Source organism: Biomphalaria glabrata, chromosome 7 (genome assembly GCF_947242115.1).
Source record: "Biomphalaria glabrata chromosome 7, xgBioGlab47.1, whole genome shotgun sequence".
In the NCBI taxonomy this organism is placed as follows: domain Eukaryota; kingdom Metazoa; phylum Mollusca; class Gastropoda; family Planorbidae; genus Biomphalaria; species Biomphalaria glabrata.
Window position 1 is genome coordinate 2535548 of NC_074717.1, and position 16534 is coordinate 2552081.

At 38.2% G+C, this 16534-nt stretch overlaps 1 protein-coding gene across 2 annotated transcripts; it reads right to left on the reverse strand.

Annotated features, from left to right (window-relative positions):
* Nucleotides 1-1418: 1418 nt before the first annotated feature.
* LOC106055094 (uncharacterized) lies at nucleotides 1419-16153 on the reverse strand. Of its 2 annotated transcripts, none has more exons than XM_056036956.1 (8): nucleotides 16078-16153; nucleotides 14677-14752; nucleotides 12469-12561; nucleotides 10698-10778; nucleotides 7125-7187; nucleotides 5152-5241; nucleotides 2683-2760; nucleotides 1419-1555 (listed from the first exon to the last, which is right to left on the reverse strand). In XM_056036956.1, exons 1-7 carry the CDS (start codon nucleotides 16120-16122, stop codon nucleotides 2684-2686), a joined length of 525 nt encoding a protein of 174 aa, XP_055892931.1. In that variant the 5' UTR covers nucleotides 16123-16153; the 3' UTR covers nucleotides 1419-1555; nucleotide 2683. The 2 variants fall into 2 exon arrangements, with proteins under 2 accessions (XP_055892931.1, XP_055892930.1); XM_056036955.1 differs by having other exon boundaries at nucleotides 10689-10778.
* Between the last annotated feature and the right edge of the window lie 381 nt (nucleotides 16154-16534).

Sequence of the window (16534 nt, forward strand, 5' to 3'; positions counted from 1 at the left end):
GGGCTCTTGTACACCATAGAGGCTGTTGTACTACATAGGGGGCTGTTGTACACCATAGAGAGTGTGTTGCACCAAATGGGGCTGTTGTACACCATAGGGGCTTACTCAGCACTACAGTTAAGTAATTGTGCGTTACAAAAAGGATTGCCTGAACTTAGATTTACTTTAACTGAGATCCTCCAGGTGAATCAATTTCTGAGGCCCAGAACGTAGGAAGATTTCCTGGGTCACAGTTATATGTGAAGGGTGTCTTTTTTTATTATTATTACATTCTTAAACTCTTCCCGATCAGTGTAGCAGAGCTTCACCATGCTCCAAAGTTAAATCCGATGGGGGAGGTTTAAGCACGAATATTTTTTCCCCTGGAGTGTCTCAGGTAAACGTTTTGAACTGCTGCCTTTGCTGTGTTTTTCTTTTTACTTTTCGTTTGGGTGGGGGACACATGTCAAGGAAACTCTGGCAGATTGAGGATCATGTGAGACAACTTACACTTGGAAATCTGCATAGAATGGAAGGGGACACAAATCTTAAGTTATTGGATTATATACAGCAGGGCCGGCCTTAGGCATAAGCAAACTAGACAGCCGCCTAGGACCTCCGATCGGCACCTTCGACACGGAGGTCACGCTCTGATTGATTGGTGCCTCGCGTAAGGCACAAATATTTATAATTGAGTTTAAAAAATTGCGAAACATGGATTAAATCTCAAACATAGCAGAACTCTATGGCTCTATGTCTACTAGCCTCGCTCTAAGTCTCTACTCTGATGCAAGCTTTACTCACAAATATTTAGATCTTCTTGTTAGACTACAGATGTTAGAATACCTTTGTTTCTTCCTTTTGGATGAAATGTCAAAACGTTATTTCTAGTCATGTGATCACGAATCGTCCATGCACTGCATGTGCACTATCGGCGCGCTATGAATTTAACTTATAATTGATGTAGAAATAGATTAAAAAAGGTTTTTAATTCATTGCATATTTTTGGGGCTTACATTTTTGTTTTAATATATCATTTGGGGCCACCATATTATTCACTTCGCCTAGGACCTTCAGTTAGCTATGGCCGGCCCTGTATTCAGGCGAACATAGAACCACTAATACAATAATAAGATAACAAAGTCCTCATCTTTTCCCATTACACAGCTGAGGTCACAGGTTGGGCATCTGTAATCACCAGGCGCCGTTGTACTTTCACCCTTCTTTCTACTTCTGGTGTGTATGGCATCTGCAATCCGGGACACTTCCTTTATGCTCTCTCTCCATGTGGATCTATCCAGTGCCACTTTATTTTTAGCTGTGGCGAATCAAGGATTGGCATATTTAAGTCACACGAGAAGTTGCAAAGGGAAAAGATCGTCTCTTGAGACGTAAAATGCCACAGACAAAAAGTAGAGTTTTAAACTGTAGAAAAACGATGTTATTTATTTAGATTGATTTATTTATTTTTGACTTATCACAATAAAATGCCGCAAATTGTTTCAGATTTGTTTCCCAGAATGTTGAATTCAGACTCTCCTCTCTTAAAAGCATTGCTTGAAGGTTGTGATTATTACTGTGAAGTAAAAGTGAAGAATAATTAATTAACAGTACAATTTATAACTTAAAAGGATGGCTGCCTTGTCGTGCAGTCGTTTGGTCTTCTCTATGGCCCTGGTTCATAGTCTGCCCTCTACCCCGTCGTTCTGCGGGAGGTTAGGATTGGGAAGTAATTATCTTCAGCTCTGTAGGAACATCCGAAACATGTCAAACATTTTACAAACATATCTTATTATATGAGAAACAAAATAAAAATTGAAAATATGCAATGGCTGTACAAAATTACAATAATATTTATTTACAAGTTGAAGAATAAAATTAAAAGGGGCTAAGGCAGTGGTAGCTGACGTTGTCTTGCAGACGTACACAGTAGTGGTGATGGTAGGCACAGTAATGGTGATGGTAGGCACAGTAGTGGTGATGTTAGGCACAATAGTGGTGATGGTAGGCACAGTAGTGGTGATGGTAGGCACAGTAGTGGTGATGGTAGGCACAATAGTGGTGATGGTATGCACAGTGGTGGTGATGGTAGGCACAGTAGTGGTGATGGTAGGCACAGTAGTGGTGATATAGACAGATTCCGACAAGAAATATGAACTAGGAGAAACAGACAACTGGTCAGTTCTGCGGTCAGACACGATGGAGGACACTGTCTGAATGCAGAAGGATTAAATAAGGGAACCAGAGGAACTAGCCTTTGTCATCACATCAGAATTATGACTTCATGAAATGACTTTATTAAAATACCAACTTTATGGCTTTATTTAACAAGATTGCAGTAGACAGCAGTCAACGAGCACAAACACATCTCACTCGACATTAGTACTAAGAACACACACACACAATGGACATGACCTTCTGACACGCTGGACACACGCATAAAATAAACAGCTCAGTTACGCTACAATCACCCCACCCCGCCTAGAAGTTATATGAACATAAATATTTAAATAACAGTGAATGGACAACGATAAATTCCTAAACAGGCTTAAGCATCCCCACAGAATACTTCCAGTATTACTCTATCGAAAAGCATTATGTAACCATAACATAACGAACAAACATCCGACTAGAGTACGTGAGTACATTTGAACATTCTAAATTAATTCAAAACAGGAAATAGAATACAAATTTGGAACTTACGTTAGCCAGATTTAGCTTTAACTTTATTGTAGTCTATGAATTTGACCGGCTTATAGGGAGATCCATACCTTCCACCACCTTAAAAGAACAAGTCATCAAATAGTGATAAATACGATAAATGATAATCATAAACTATGTAAACACACACACACAAACAAGCAATTAAGTCACGTAAAGAATAAAGACAGATACAACAAAATAGTGTACTTAACTACCTTTTAGTCGACGCTTATGAGGCGCACCAGCTAACTGTTTAGAGCGGGCACCAGCTCACTGTTCAAATTGGGCACCAGCGCACTGTTCAACATGGGCACCAGCGCACTTTTCAACATGGGCACCAGCGCACTGTTCAACATGGGCACCAGCGCAATGTTCAAAATGGGCACCAGCGCACTTTTCAACATGGGCACCAGCGCAATGTTCAACATGGGCACCAGCGCACTTTCCAACATGGGCACCAGCGCACTGTTCAACATGGGCACCAGCGCACTGTTCAACATGGGCACCAGCGCACTGTTCAACATGGGCACCAGTGCACTGTTGAACATGGGCACCAGCGCACTTTCCAACATGGGCTCCGGCGCACTGTTCAACATGGGCACCAGCGCACTGTTCAACATGGGCACCAGCGCACTGTTCAACACCGGCACCAATCATACCTTGCAAACAGATGATGTTAAGGTCGTCTGTTTCTGTGAAACACGGCTAGCGAGTAAAGTCACGTGACCATCACAACGACCAAACGTCATTTTACTTTTCCCCAACTAATATCAGGTAGTCATTAGAGATGAGTGGACTCAGAGGCGCCCTAATGATCAGGTAGTCATTAGAGATGAGTGGACTCACAGGCGCCCTAATGATCAGGTAGTCATTAGAGATGAGTGGACTCAGAGGCGCCCTAATGATCAGGTAGTCATTAGAGATGAGTGGACTCAGAGGCGCCCTAATGATCCCAAAATAAAAAAATACGTCTTCACCTGGGATCGCTCGGTTCGTAAGGCAAGCTCTTTACCACTCAGCCACCGCGCCTCCCTTTGATTTGTGTAAATTACTCACTTAAACGTGTGTAAATAGTTCAGTCCTTTCGTTGAGTCTTCGATTGACTACAAAACATGTCACACAAGAAGCATGGACATTAACACAAGGCATTTGTATACAGAGATATATTCCCCCATTAAATATTGACACACATAAAATATTGACACACATAAAATATTGAAACAATAATACTGACACAAATAAAATATTGACACACACAAAATATTGAAACAATAATACTGACACAAATAAAATATTGACACACATAAAATATTGAAACAATAATACTGACACAAATAAAATATTGACACACATAAAATATTGACATCATAATATTGACGCACATAAAATATTGACACCATAATAATGACACCATAATATTGACACACATAAAATATTGACACACATAAAATATTGACACACATAAAATATTGACACACATAAAATATTGACACACATAAAATGTTGACACACATAAAATGTTGACACACATAAAATGTTGACACTATAATAATTAACACACATAAACTGTTGACGCACATAAAATATTGACACTATAATAATGACACCATAATAAGGACACACATAAAGTATTGACACTCTCACGGATTTAGAGCCGGGGAGGTTGAGAGACAAATATATAAAGTATAAACAAAGAAAAGAGAGAGGGGGGGGGGGCAAAAGGAGACACAAAAGAGAGAAAGAGAAACAGAGAGAAAACAATAAACGTGAATCAGAGAAAGAGATTAGCAGAAAGAGATTGATATAATAAAAGAGAATAACAAAAAAGAGATTAAAAGAGAGAAAGAGATTTAGAGAGAGAAAAAGATTAACAGAAAGAGATTGAGAGAGATAAAGAGATTAACAGAAAGAGATTGAGGAGTGAAAGAGATTGACAGAGAGAAAGAGATTAACAGAAAGAGATTAACAGAAAGAGATTGAGAGAGAGAAAGAGATTAACAGAAAGAGATTAAGGAGAGAAAGAGATTGAGGAGAGAAAGAGATTGAGAGAGAGAAAGAGATTAAAAAAAATAGATTGAGAGAGAGAGAAAGAGATTAACAGAAAGAGATTGAAAGAAAAAAGGAGATTAACAGAAAGAGATTTAAAGAGATTGAGAGAGAGAAAGAGATTAACAGAAAGAGATTAAGAAAGAGAAAGAGAAAGAGATTAACAGAAAGAGATTGAGAAAGAGATTGAGAGAGATAAAAAGATTAACAGAAAGAGATTAAGAAAGAGATTGAGAGAGATAAAAAGATTAACAGAAAGAGATTAAGAAAGAAAGTTTTTGAATATTGAAAGAAAAACAATTAACAAAGATTTAAAAAAAAAGAAGTTTGTTGACAGATTGACAAAGACAAAACAACAGAGAAAATGAGTGTGGTAGAGAAAGAGAGAGAGCAGAAAGAGAGAGAGAGAAGGGGGGTTCTCACCATTCAGCAAACCATCCACCATAGTTTTAACTATGCGGTGAAGCACAAACACAAGTTTGCCGAATAATGGCTGCAATGTCTGTCCCCTATCTAAACAAATCAAAAACTTGTATTGATAATGAGATATAAACTTTATAAGCTTTTAGATTTGTGTCTACATTCCCACTACTAACTCAGGCTTCGTCATAATTGTAAAAAATTTGTATCATTTATTTGGACATCTTTTCATTCTCCTGTCCAGCTGAAAGTTCGCAAATAAACCCGTGCTGTGGGTTACAAACTTTTTACCAGACACAGTGAATTGATATAAGCTTTGTAAGAAACAAAAGATAGAATATGAAACAATTTAAGTGTGTAAAAAAACAACAATTCCTAGAGTTCATGAACTGTTAACCCTACTACTTACAAAAGTCTAGTTTTTGGCTTTCCTTAGATGACTGATCCTTAAATACGGCCCGCGGGCCATATTCGGCACGTGAAGTGGTGATACTGTATTGAAATTACAGAGAGATACCTTCATTCATTATCAAAGTCATCTTTTTTTTTTAACCGGATCTACATGAGGGATCTCAGAACAGTGGGCAACAGCAGTGGCGTAGCAAGATACTCGTAGACGAGGGTTCAGAAATAAGAAGAGGAGACCCCATCACAAGGTAGAATAGGAAAAAATACAGAATCAAAATATGTCAACTAAATACTTGGGAACGCGAAATCCTTAGGGAAATCTATGGTGCTATACAATATGAAACATGGTGGAGGACACGCACTAACCATGAGATATATCAATTGTATGAAGACCCACCTATAGTGACTGAAATAAAAAAAAAGGACAGACTACGTTGAGCAGGTCACCTTAAAAGTCAGATAACAGAGGAGCGAAAATTGTATACAGGCAACAACCAAAAGGCAGGCGACCCAAAGGCAGACCCCGAATGCGATGGATTGAAGATGTGGAGGCATATCTGCAACAGCTTGGGGTTAGGGCGTGGAGACGAAAGGCCCAGGAGAGATCTGAACGGAGGGATGTGTTGAAGCAGGCCAGAGCCCTCCACGAGCTGTAGCGCCCCTGGGATGGATGTCATTGTATATATCAGTACTTTTGTTTTAAAGTCATTCATTATCAGATTATCAGGCACTATGCTTTTAGAAATAAATGGCAATGCGTATTGCTTTCACCTCACCTATCCCTTAGTCTGTTAAACCGTTGGGGCACCGCACATGATCTGTCAACCGTCTACCTCTATTATTTTCTGTCTTTTGCCTTAAGTAGCATCTCTTCCAGTGGTAGGCCTGTCCACTGATTGGTGTTGTCTTCGCGATTTGCCAAAAAAAGTTTCGTTCTTTAATAAAGATAATTTTTAGGTATTTATTTTTGTATTTTTAAGGGCCTTCCTGTTGTGGGGAGGTAATTCAACATTCATTACGGTCTCCGCCATTATCAAAAGAACATTTACGCCATGTTGGATCAAGATTAGTCAAATGGTTTTGTCGTCTGTGTGGAGCATACGTACCTACAAACATACATACTCCTTACATTTACCTACAAACATACATACTCCTTACATTTACCTACAAACATACATACTCCTTACATTTACCTACAAACATACATACTCCTTACATTTACCTACAAACATACATACTCCTTACATTTACCTACAAACATACATACTCCTTACATTTACCTACAAACATACATACTCCTTACATTTACCTACAAACATACATACTCCTTACATTTACCTACAAACATACATACTCCTTACATTTTTGATAGTATGGCTGGCTGGTCGTGGGGTATGCGCGCAGGACTGTCGTCTCGATGGTCACGGGTTCAAACCCTGCCTTTCGCCATCCCCACCCCCCACCCCACTCAGAACTGAGGCTTAGGCTACGCTCTAATCAACTTCAATTTTGGAGGGACTTTATCAAAATGTCTTTAAAAAAAATGTCTGAGAACAAACATTACTGACCAAACATTGCCTTGATTCTTGCTGTAGCATAGTGTATCTTGAGCAGAAACAGCATCCATGCATCTGAAACATTAACCAAGCAAAATATTTTTTTAAAATCCCTTTTTTTTTTTAAAAGAATAAACCTTCTCTAAGGGAAAGAACTCCGCACTTACAACTATATTTATTATTAATGTTAAGTTATTTAATAATTTATTAATTACCAATAATTAATTGACTAATGGGTTAATTTTTTTAATTGATTCATAACTGTTTAAAGTTTCAACTTGATCCAAGAATGGGTGTAGAAGAAATGTGTTTTATTTTCTAAGGGAACGAAACCCTACATATTTAGTCGTATCTGTGATTACTGAAGGATTAATTTCCCTTGTGGGTATTAAAAAAAGTAATTACCAGTAATTAATTGACTAATGCGTTATTTTTTGTTATTGATTCATGTCTTGTCTGACAGTCTGTGCCAGTGAATGATTGTGTAAAGTTTCAACTTCATTAGTGTGGGAAAAATAATTTGTACAAACTTTTTACCAGACAGGCAAAGTGAATTGATATAAGCTTTGTAAAAAAAAAAGGTAGAATATGAAACAATTTAAGTGTGTAAAAAAAACAATTCCTAGAGTTCATAAACTGTTAACCCTACTCCTTACAAAAGTCTAGTTTTTGGCTTTCCTTAGATGACTGATCCTTAAACACGGCCCGAGGGCCATATTCGGCACGTGATGTGGTGCTAAACGAGATAATACGATCCTTCGAAATTTCTACCCATAATACATTACTAAATCTCTAAAATAGATTATCAGAAATAAATTTAATTTGCGTTATGTGTAAACAAAAATAAATGTTTTAGCCATTCTGCCATCTCCCATGCTGGTTAGGTGTCCAGCGCAGCTGTCGAATGGTACCTAAATACTTCAGTAAGGTCTACACCTTATTTTTTAAGATAATCTTTCCAGCACATGCCCATTTCGGAGCTCAGACCCTTTTGATGGAAGCGTCCGAGAAGCTTTACCTTTACCTTTACCTATCCCTTAGTCGAACCGTTGGGGCACCAGGCAAGATTTGTTGACCGTCTTTCTCCTTTCCTCCTTTTTTTTTTGCCTTGTTTAGAACCTCTCTCAATGGCAGGCCCGTCCATTCTTTAATGTTGTCCTCCCATCGCTTTTTCTGTCTACCTCTTCTTCTTTACCCTGGCACTGTTCCCTGAAGGAAGGTCTTTGCGAGCCCCGTAGATCTTGTAATGTGGCCAAAGGTTTTAAGCTTTCGTCTTTTCACAATAGTTAGCAGGTCGTCATGGGCTCCGATCGCTACAGTAACCCTGTCTCTGATTTCTTGGTTTGTGATGCGGTCTTTGAATGTGATGCCTAGGATCCTTCTGTAGCATCTCAATTCCATTGCTAGGATCCTCCTCTCAAGCTCTGCATTCAACTTCCACGACTCGCAAGCATATAAAAATGTGGCCATGACCAGAGAGCGCATCAGTCTGATTTTGGTGCCGAGGGCTAAGCCCTTATCTTTCCATATTATTTTAAGTTTTGAAAGGGCTGCTGTGGACTGTGCTATTCGGGCCAATAATTCGGGTTTTGTTCCCTCATCTGAGACAATAGCTCCTAGGTATTTGGAGCTGCTAACACTAGTTAGTTTTTCACCTCCAATACTGATGCCTCTTTTAAAGCCCTGAGGCCTCCTATTAAGAATCCAGGTTTAAGGGCAATACAAGCGTATTGTGAGGACCACTGATTCATATACATTGATACATATTTTGTGGGGAGAAGGGGGGATGACGGAGAGGCCGCATAGAGAAAAGCGAAAACAAGACCGTCCACGTAGAACAAGGCGTCGCACCTTCTTAGAAGACCTAAAATCCGTGGGTATCAACTGGGAAGAGTCCGCGGAAGTCGCCTATGACCGAACTCTGTGGAGGCAGCTTGTGCCCAGTGCGGGAGGACCGAAGTCTAAGTCAGAAGTCGTACTGTCATACTCTCGTTTGGGGGGTAAACAAAAGCGCTGTTCTTTGCGCTGAAAATATTGAGAGATGAACTATGGGTGGGCATTTCGGGGGGTCGCATCTGAGTTTGTGTGAAAACAACAAACTCTCTTTGTTGTGGAAATTGTGATTCTTGATACACGCTGGACTGTATTGAATTTTATAGTATCAGATTGTAATGAAAATATAACTCTGACAGTTAGTTATGTCTCTATACGACATACACGTTGGACTTCTAGTGGGGATTTTCATAACCATAAATAGTAAGCTCTCTGGTGTATCCGGTGTGCAGAATATAGAAAAACATTAATAATCAAGAACTGTCAGCTAGGTTTTTTAAAATGTATGCATTTATTTGTGTACCTTTTTTTGAACCGTAAAATTACATTCATCATCTCTTTGAAGTCTTTCGGTTGTAGCGCAACAATAGCACAATATGTACGTTAAAGAAGAATAAATGGTACCGATATTATTTAAACTAACTATAGATTAAAGGCATATCTATCTAGATACGTATTTATTTTTTACCCAGTAGTATGTTTGCAACCCTTAGCTGCGTTGTATATGGACAGAAAAGTCCATTAAACTAGGGCACAACTCGACTATACTCATCTCGATAGGTAACTTATAAAAATGCTTTGTTGCTTTGTTTTAAACCAAACTTATAGTGAATGAAATCGCGTTAACTATTTTGAATTTAATCACAATTAGCATATATAGTATGCTCCACTGCGCCACGCCCATTCAATTGTGGGTGAGAAGATTTCCATGCTGCCTTTTCAAAACAAAAAATTGAATGTCTAGAAAAAAATGATTATGGACATTCGAGAGGAAAAGAAAGAAAATATTATTGTTTCAATAGCTATTTGAAATAATTCAAACTCGACATCGAGTCTTCGTGATGAAAGGCCGACATGTTTGCCACTGAGCTATTCAAGTGCTTATTAAAATAGTTAGTTTAAAATTGTTATCGAACGACCTAATTATATACACATTAATTAATTGATTAACTAATAGGTTAAATTTTTTTTTTGATTGAATTAAGTATTATCATTCACAATGAATAATTGTGCAATATTTTAACTTGATCCGTGAATGGGAATAGGGTGAAATAGAGACTGACGGAGGGAGTTCATGTAAAAAAAAAAAAGAGAAAGTTCCCCTTTCAGAACTTGTGGTCTATGGGGCAGATGATGTAAAGGTTATTTGTTTCTGTGGCCTACGGTTAACGAGGGTGTCATGTGGCCAGCACAACGACCAATCGCCTTTACTTATCCCCAACTAATGTCAGGTACCCATTAGAGCTTGGACTCAGAGGCGCCCGAAGATCCCGAAATTAAAAATCCCAGTCTTCACCAGGATTCAAACCCCTGTCCCTGGTTTGGAAGCCAAGGGCTTTACCGCTCAGCCACCGCGCCTCGAGTTAATGTAAGCTTTCTAAAAAAAAATGCTCCGCAAAATGAACCAGTTTGGGTCTACCACTGAAGGAGGCCAACACCGAATATGTATTTACATTCATATATTTAAAAAAAAAAAATTTGCACTAGATATATAAAAAAATAAAATAAAAACTTTAGAAAGACATTGAATACGGCCTATGGCATTTCTTTTCTCAGCGTCCGTGAAGTCATCCGTATAGATACTTGACTGTAATTGCTGTTCTTCCTTAGAGCCTAAAAAGACAGAGACAAGAGACATAAGACAAAGACACAGGGATGTCTACTTAGGGAACACCCAAAAAAAAAACGTTTTTATTTTATATGCCCTCCTTCACCCCTTATAAAAAAATTGTAACAGAACTCACCCCCCCCCCCCCCCCCAACTTCCATGAGTAACGTAACCAAAAAAAAAATTCGAATTTTACAAAAGATTTACATTTTTCATCATGATATTGTAGTGACCTAGTTTAGTTGGAGAGTATGTTAGTTTCGTACATAAATATTTATTACATTTTTTCATCATGATATTGTAGTGACCTAGTTTAGTTGGAGAGTATGTTAGTTTCGTACATAAATATTTATTACATTTTTTCATCATGATATTGTAGTGACCTAGTATAGTTGGAGAGTATCTTAGTTTTGTACATAAATATGTTGCGTATTGTTTTTAAGCGACGGTAAAAAGTAGTGACGTAGTCAGTCAGACGAATGACGTTGCAGAATAGGCGTACATGGAGAACAAGATGGCCAGAGTTTTGGGAAGGTTCATTTGTGATAGAGACAGAGAAGTAACGACGGCTAATTAGACAAGACAAACATCCCCGTTGTGAATAAATGCATTATTTAAAGTAGTCTGAAGTTTTGACTTCGTTCATCTTGTTACATGTAATGTTCTTTTGGCTAGTTTGGACAATGTGATGAAATAGTGTTGGATTTGAACGCACGCAAGATCCTGGCCAGAGCAGTATCTATAGCAATGATGGGAAGAGTCTCAAATTCTATCGGTATGTCCGACAAAAAAAGAACCCATTAGCATGGTTAGTCAAGCATGTACGTAGGTCTTTCTTAGCATTAACTCTTTCTCTCCTAACAGACGATACCAACGTTGATTCCACTAGAATGTGGTAAATAGTTACGGAGAGAAAGAGTTAAAATAGATACACACCCATCCTGCCCAAACAGGAATTAGACTGTGTCCAACTGATGTTAACAACCTGGTCAGATAGACCTACACATGTAAGTCTAGTGTACTGTAGTGATGACAACAACACCCCACGTTGTTTTTTTCCCTTGCCCGTTTAACGGTTATACAATAGTGTTTGTTGCATCTGGAGTGGTCAGACTCAGAAAATAACCCATAGCCATGGTTAGCCAAGCATGTATTTAATTTACACTAAAATAGTTACACAGGTCAAATGTTTCATAAAACTCCAGTAAGTTCGTTATTATTTCTTTTTTTTTTTAATTTTAAACTTTACCGGTAATAAGTACGATTTTCAATTATATATTAAGTCAATATATTTTTTTTTTAAATATAAGAACTCTTATTTTCTAAAGGTTTTATTTAATTCAAGGCAAAAATACAAGCACACATAATTATTTAGACAACTTTTTAAAAAATATTTTATTGTGCAATAACTTATAGGTAAAAAAATCACAACATCTTCCTTATTACTGATTTTATTATGGAAAAAGATTTATGCAAAATTAAAATAATAAGATCGAACCGTAGACACTCGGGTGATTAGCTAGTTCTCGATCACCCCCCTCCACCCAAAAAAAAAGTTATGAATAGTTAGTTTAGTGTAACAATCTTTTGAAATTTAATGGTAAACGTGTAGTTAAACCATTTTATTTTAGTTGAAACTTAGTTTTAGTTCAACTTTTTAAAATTTAGTCTAGTTCCCATCACTAAGTAGACTACCTTTCATGTTATATATGTTCAGTAACTTCATTACTTCGCCACTGCTGGCAAGGATGTCTTTGCAGTCAACAGTAAACTCGTATATGGTCGACCCTGTCAGAAAAAAAAAATCTCTCATTGTTCATGTTTTTTACGTAATCTAGGTCAGTGACGCTCAATCTTCTCAGACCTGCGGGTCACACAATGGACCTCATTCACCAATCGTAAAACAAACAACATTTAGCCACGTGGTGCTCTATCTCTTCTATATAATTTACGATCTCATGTTTAATTCGTGATGGTTGTCACGTGACAGTTTTTTTTCCATTGTTTTTATCAATAAGATCACGTGGCCAAATGTTGTTTGTTTACGAGTGGTGAATGAGGTCCATTGCAGGCGCCTTGGTTGGCTTGGTCATATCCACAGAGTGCTACATGACCGACTTCCACAAGATATTCTATATGGATATCTAACAGACGGCAGGAGAGCCGCTGGTCGTCCACTTCTAAGATATACTGATCTATGCAAACGCGACAGGAAGCTCTTCAAAATCGACACTAGCAGCTGAAACAAAAGTGGCACTGGATAGATCAGGGATTCTCAACCTTTGGGTCGCGACCCCCCCCCTTGGGGGTCGATTGACGATTTGCCAGAGGTCGCCTAAGACCATTGAAAATATGGAATTGTTTCTGTTTATTCTTCTATTGCTGTGTGGGTGGGGGTGTCGCGGCAGAGTGGGGGATTGTAAAAAAGTGGGCGCCGAGCTTAAAAGGCTGAGAACCGCTGGGATAGATGAACATGGAGAGAGAGAGAGCTTAAAGGAAGGGTCTCGGATTGCAGATGCCACACACAACAGCAGCAGAAAGAAGGGTGAACGGGCAACGGCGCCTGGTGATTACAGATGCCCAACCTGTGACCGCAGCTTCTCTATCAAGAAGTGACCTCTTTAGTCACCTCTTTAGTCACCTCTTTAGTCACCTCTTTAGTCACCTCTTTAGTCACCTCTTTAGTCACACAAGACGTTTCCAAGGGAAAAAAAATCGTCTCTCGAGACATACAATGCCACAGATATTTTTCTACCCAAGTTATATGTCTAGAGAAGGGGTTCTCAGCCTGTGGGTCGCGACCCCCTTGGAGGTGGATTGACGATTTGCCAGGGGGTCGCCTAAGACCATCGAAAAAATGAATTGTATTTAGTCTATTCTTCTATTGTTGTGTGTGTGTGCGGGGGGAAGGGGTCGCGGCAGAGTTGGGGGGGGGTGTAAAAAGGGGTCGCCGAGCTTGAAAGGTTGAGAACCGCTGGTCTAGAGGATATGTGAATAATCTTGAAATGGGAAATAATTAAACTTTTTGTTTGTATTATCTCCCCTAGTAAGAGGCAGAAGAATCATTTTGGCGAAGTCGTTTTTTGATGTAGTGGTCGTTTTGGCGTTTTCATTTTAGAAGGATGTCACGTGGCCAGCACAACGACCAACTGCCTTTACTTTCCACAATTAAAGCCAGATACCCATTAGACTCAGGGTTGCCATACAAATTCCGAAATTTGAAAATCCCAATCTTTATCGAGAGATTCGAGCCCAGGACACCAAGGTTTGGAAGCCAAGCGCTTAACCGCTTGAGCCCTCGAGTTCCAATTCGAGTCGTACAAATTCTATTTCTATAAAATACATTAATAAAGCGATCACGGTAACCTTTACCCAGATACCCCCTTCTTTCTCCAAACTAATTTGCATTACACTTAATAAAAAGCCTTTTTAAAAATTATTTTTATTTCTAATATTTATAGAGTGAGATTATGTGCATTCTCTTTAAATAGTCTAAATTATTGAACATGTCTCTGGTACGCCCTAAACCTAAATATAGATCTGACCATATTCATAAACCCTGTTGAAATTCGTATAAATACTGCTCTCTGTGTTTCCTTTGTAAAGTAAAGTAAAGTTCCCCTTGTGGTCTATAGGGCAGATGATGTAAAGGTCATCTGTTTCTGTGGCCTACGGTTAACAAGGGTGTCATGTGGCCAGCACAACGACCAACCGCCTTTACTTTTCCCCAACTAATGTCAGGTACCCAATAGAGCTGGGTGGACTCAGAGGCGCCCAAAGATCCTCGGAATTAAAATTTCCAGTCTTCACCAGGATTCCTTTGTACCACTTCATAAATAAAACTTTGCACTTAATTTATTTTTTGGTAGTTTGCTAGAAAGTTAAATTGATTCGTGCTCAAACCATTTTCCCTTTTAGTATGGTCCAAAAGTTTCTCAACGTCTGCAAACATGGTAACTATGTCATCATCCACTGGGAGCTGAAATGTATATTTATATGTCAATCAATCAATCAATCAATCAATCAATCTATCTATCTATCTATCTATCTATCTATCTATTTATCTATCTATCTATTGATCTATTTATCTATCTGTCTATCTATCTATCTATCTATTTATCTATCTATCTATTTATCTATCTATCTATTTATCTATCTATCTATTGTTAGACACCTTATTTATAGATTAGTTATTTAGCGACGCACCATAGAAGACGCATATTGAACGGGACTAGTGACGTTTGGGATATGTTGGGTTAGAGACCGGAAAATCAGTTAGCTATATAATCCTCTAGGGTAACGACGTGTTTAGTGACAGAGACTTTTACTGTGGCCTTTTCTTAGAATAAATACATGGTACATTGTTCTTCAGCGTTGACTACATCTCTTTACTAGTTAAAACCGATGTGTTTGTTTTGTCTGGATTGTTGATCAACTACACGGAATACACCCGAACAATAACACCCAAACGCTTGCAGAGTAATTGGTTGAAATTCAACAGTCATCCATAGTTGACCTTAAGACAGCCTGAACAGGCAACATCCCACTATTTATCTATTTATCTATTTATCTATTTATTTATCTATCCATCTATCTATCTATTTTCTTTCTATCTATTTATCTATCTATCTATTTATCTATCTATCTATTAATCTATTTATCTATCTGTCTATCTATCTATCTATTGATCTATCTATCTATCTATTGATCTATCTATCTATCTATCTATCTATCTATCTATCTATCTATCTATCTATCTATCTATCTATCTATCTATCTATCTATCTATCTATCTATTGATCTATCTATCTATCTGCCCATCTATCTATCTATTTATCTATCCATGGGCGTAGCCGGGGAGGGCGGGGCTGGGGGTTCAACCCCCTCTCCCTCGAAATGAAATCCTCTCCCCGCAGGGGACGTGGGTGGAATTTTGTGACTGATTTTTTTTTGCTTTGATTTTGTTTATTTTAGGTGAGATTTTAATATTAAACCATCATTTGCCCCAACGCAGCCAATGGGGGTTTGAGTTTAGAATCCCCTTCCAGGGGGGTGTACGTTTAAATAGAACAAAAAAAAATAATGCAAGCGACGAATTCCAAGAACATAGGTAAGTGGGGATTTTTATTTTTAAAACCCCCATCAAAATTATTTTTACGATAAAACCCCTCTTCAATATAAGACTAAAGCATACATCAGTCATAAGAATCTATGAGCGTAACCAAAGGGGGTTTGTGTTTAAAAACCCCCTCCAGCGGGATTTGAATCTAAAAACCACCTCTTCAATACCAAAGATCTACTTACAGCGACAGCAATGCAGACCAGGGACAAAAAAACTAGTGGCTTCATCCTTGACCTTTTTGAAGGAACGGATGTACTGCTGTAGATGTCACATATGATATGATACATAATATATTATGCTATAATGCAGGATACCATATAATACTTGATAAGTTGATAAGCTTTGACACATGATACTATAAGCTTTATGATACGATCAAATACATGAAATTAAGAGATACGTGACAGATACGATACGATACTTGATATTACATCATATGATACATGTAATACTGTAACAACACTCAGGATGACAATTAAACGAGTACGGGTGTTATTTTTACAGGACATCACAAACACATAATAACACTGCCTGCAGAGACGGACTGGGTATTTCTATACAATCCGGCCCACAAATAGTATATCATATGATTGACATCCAATTCTACCTGTCCTCAAGATCATTCTGTTAAGTTTGATA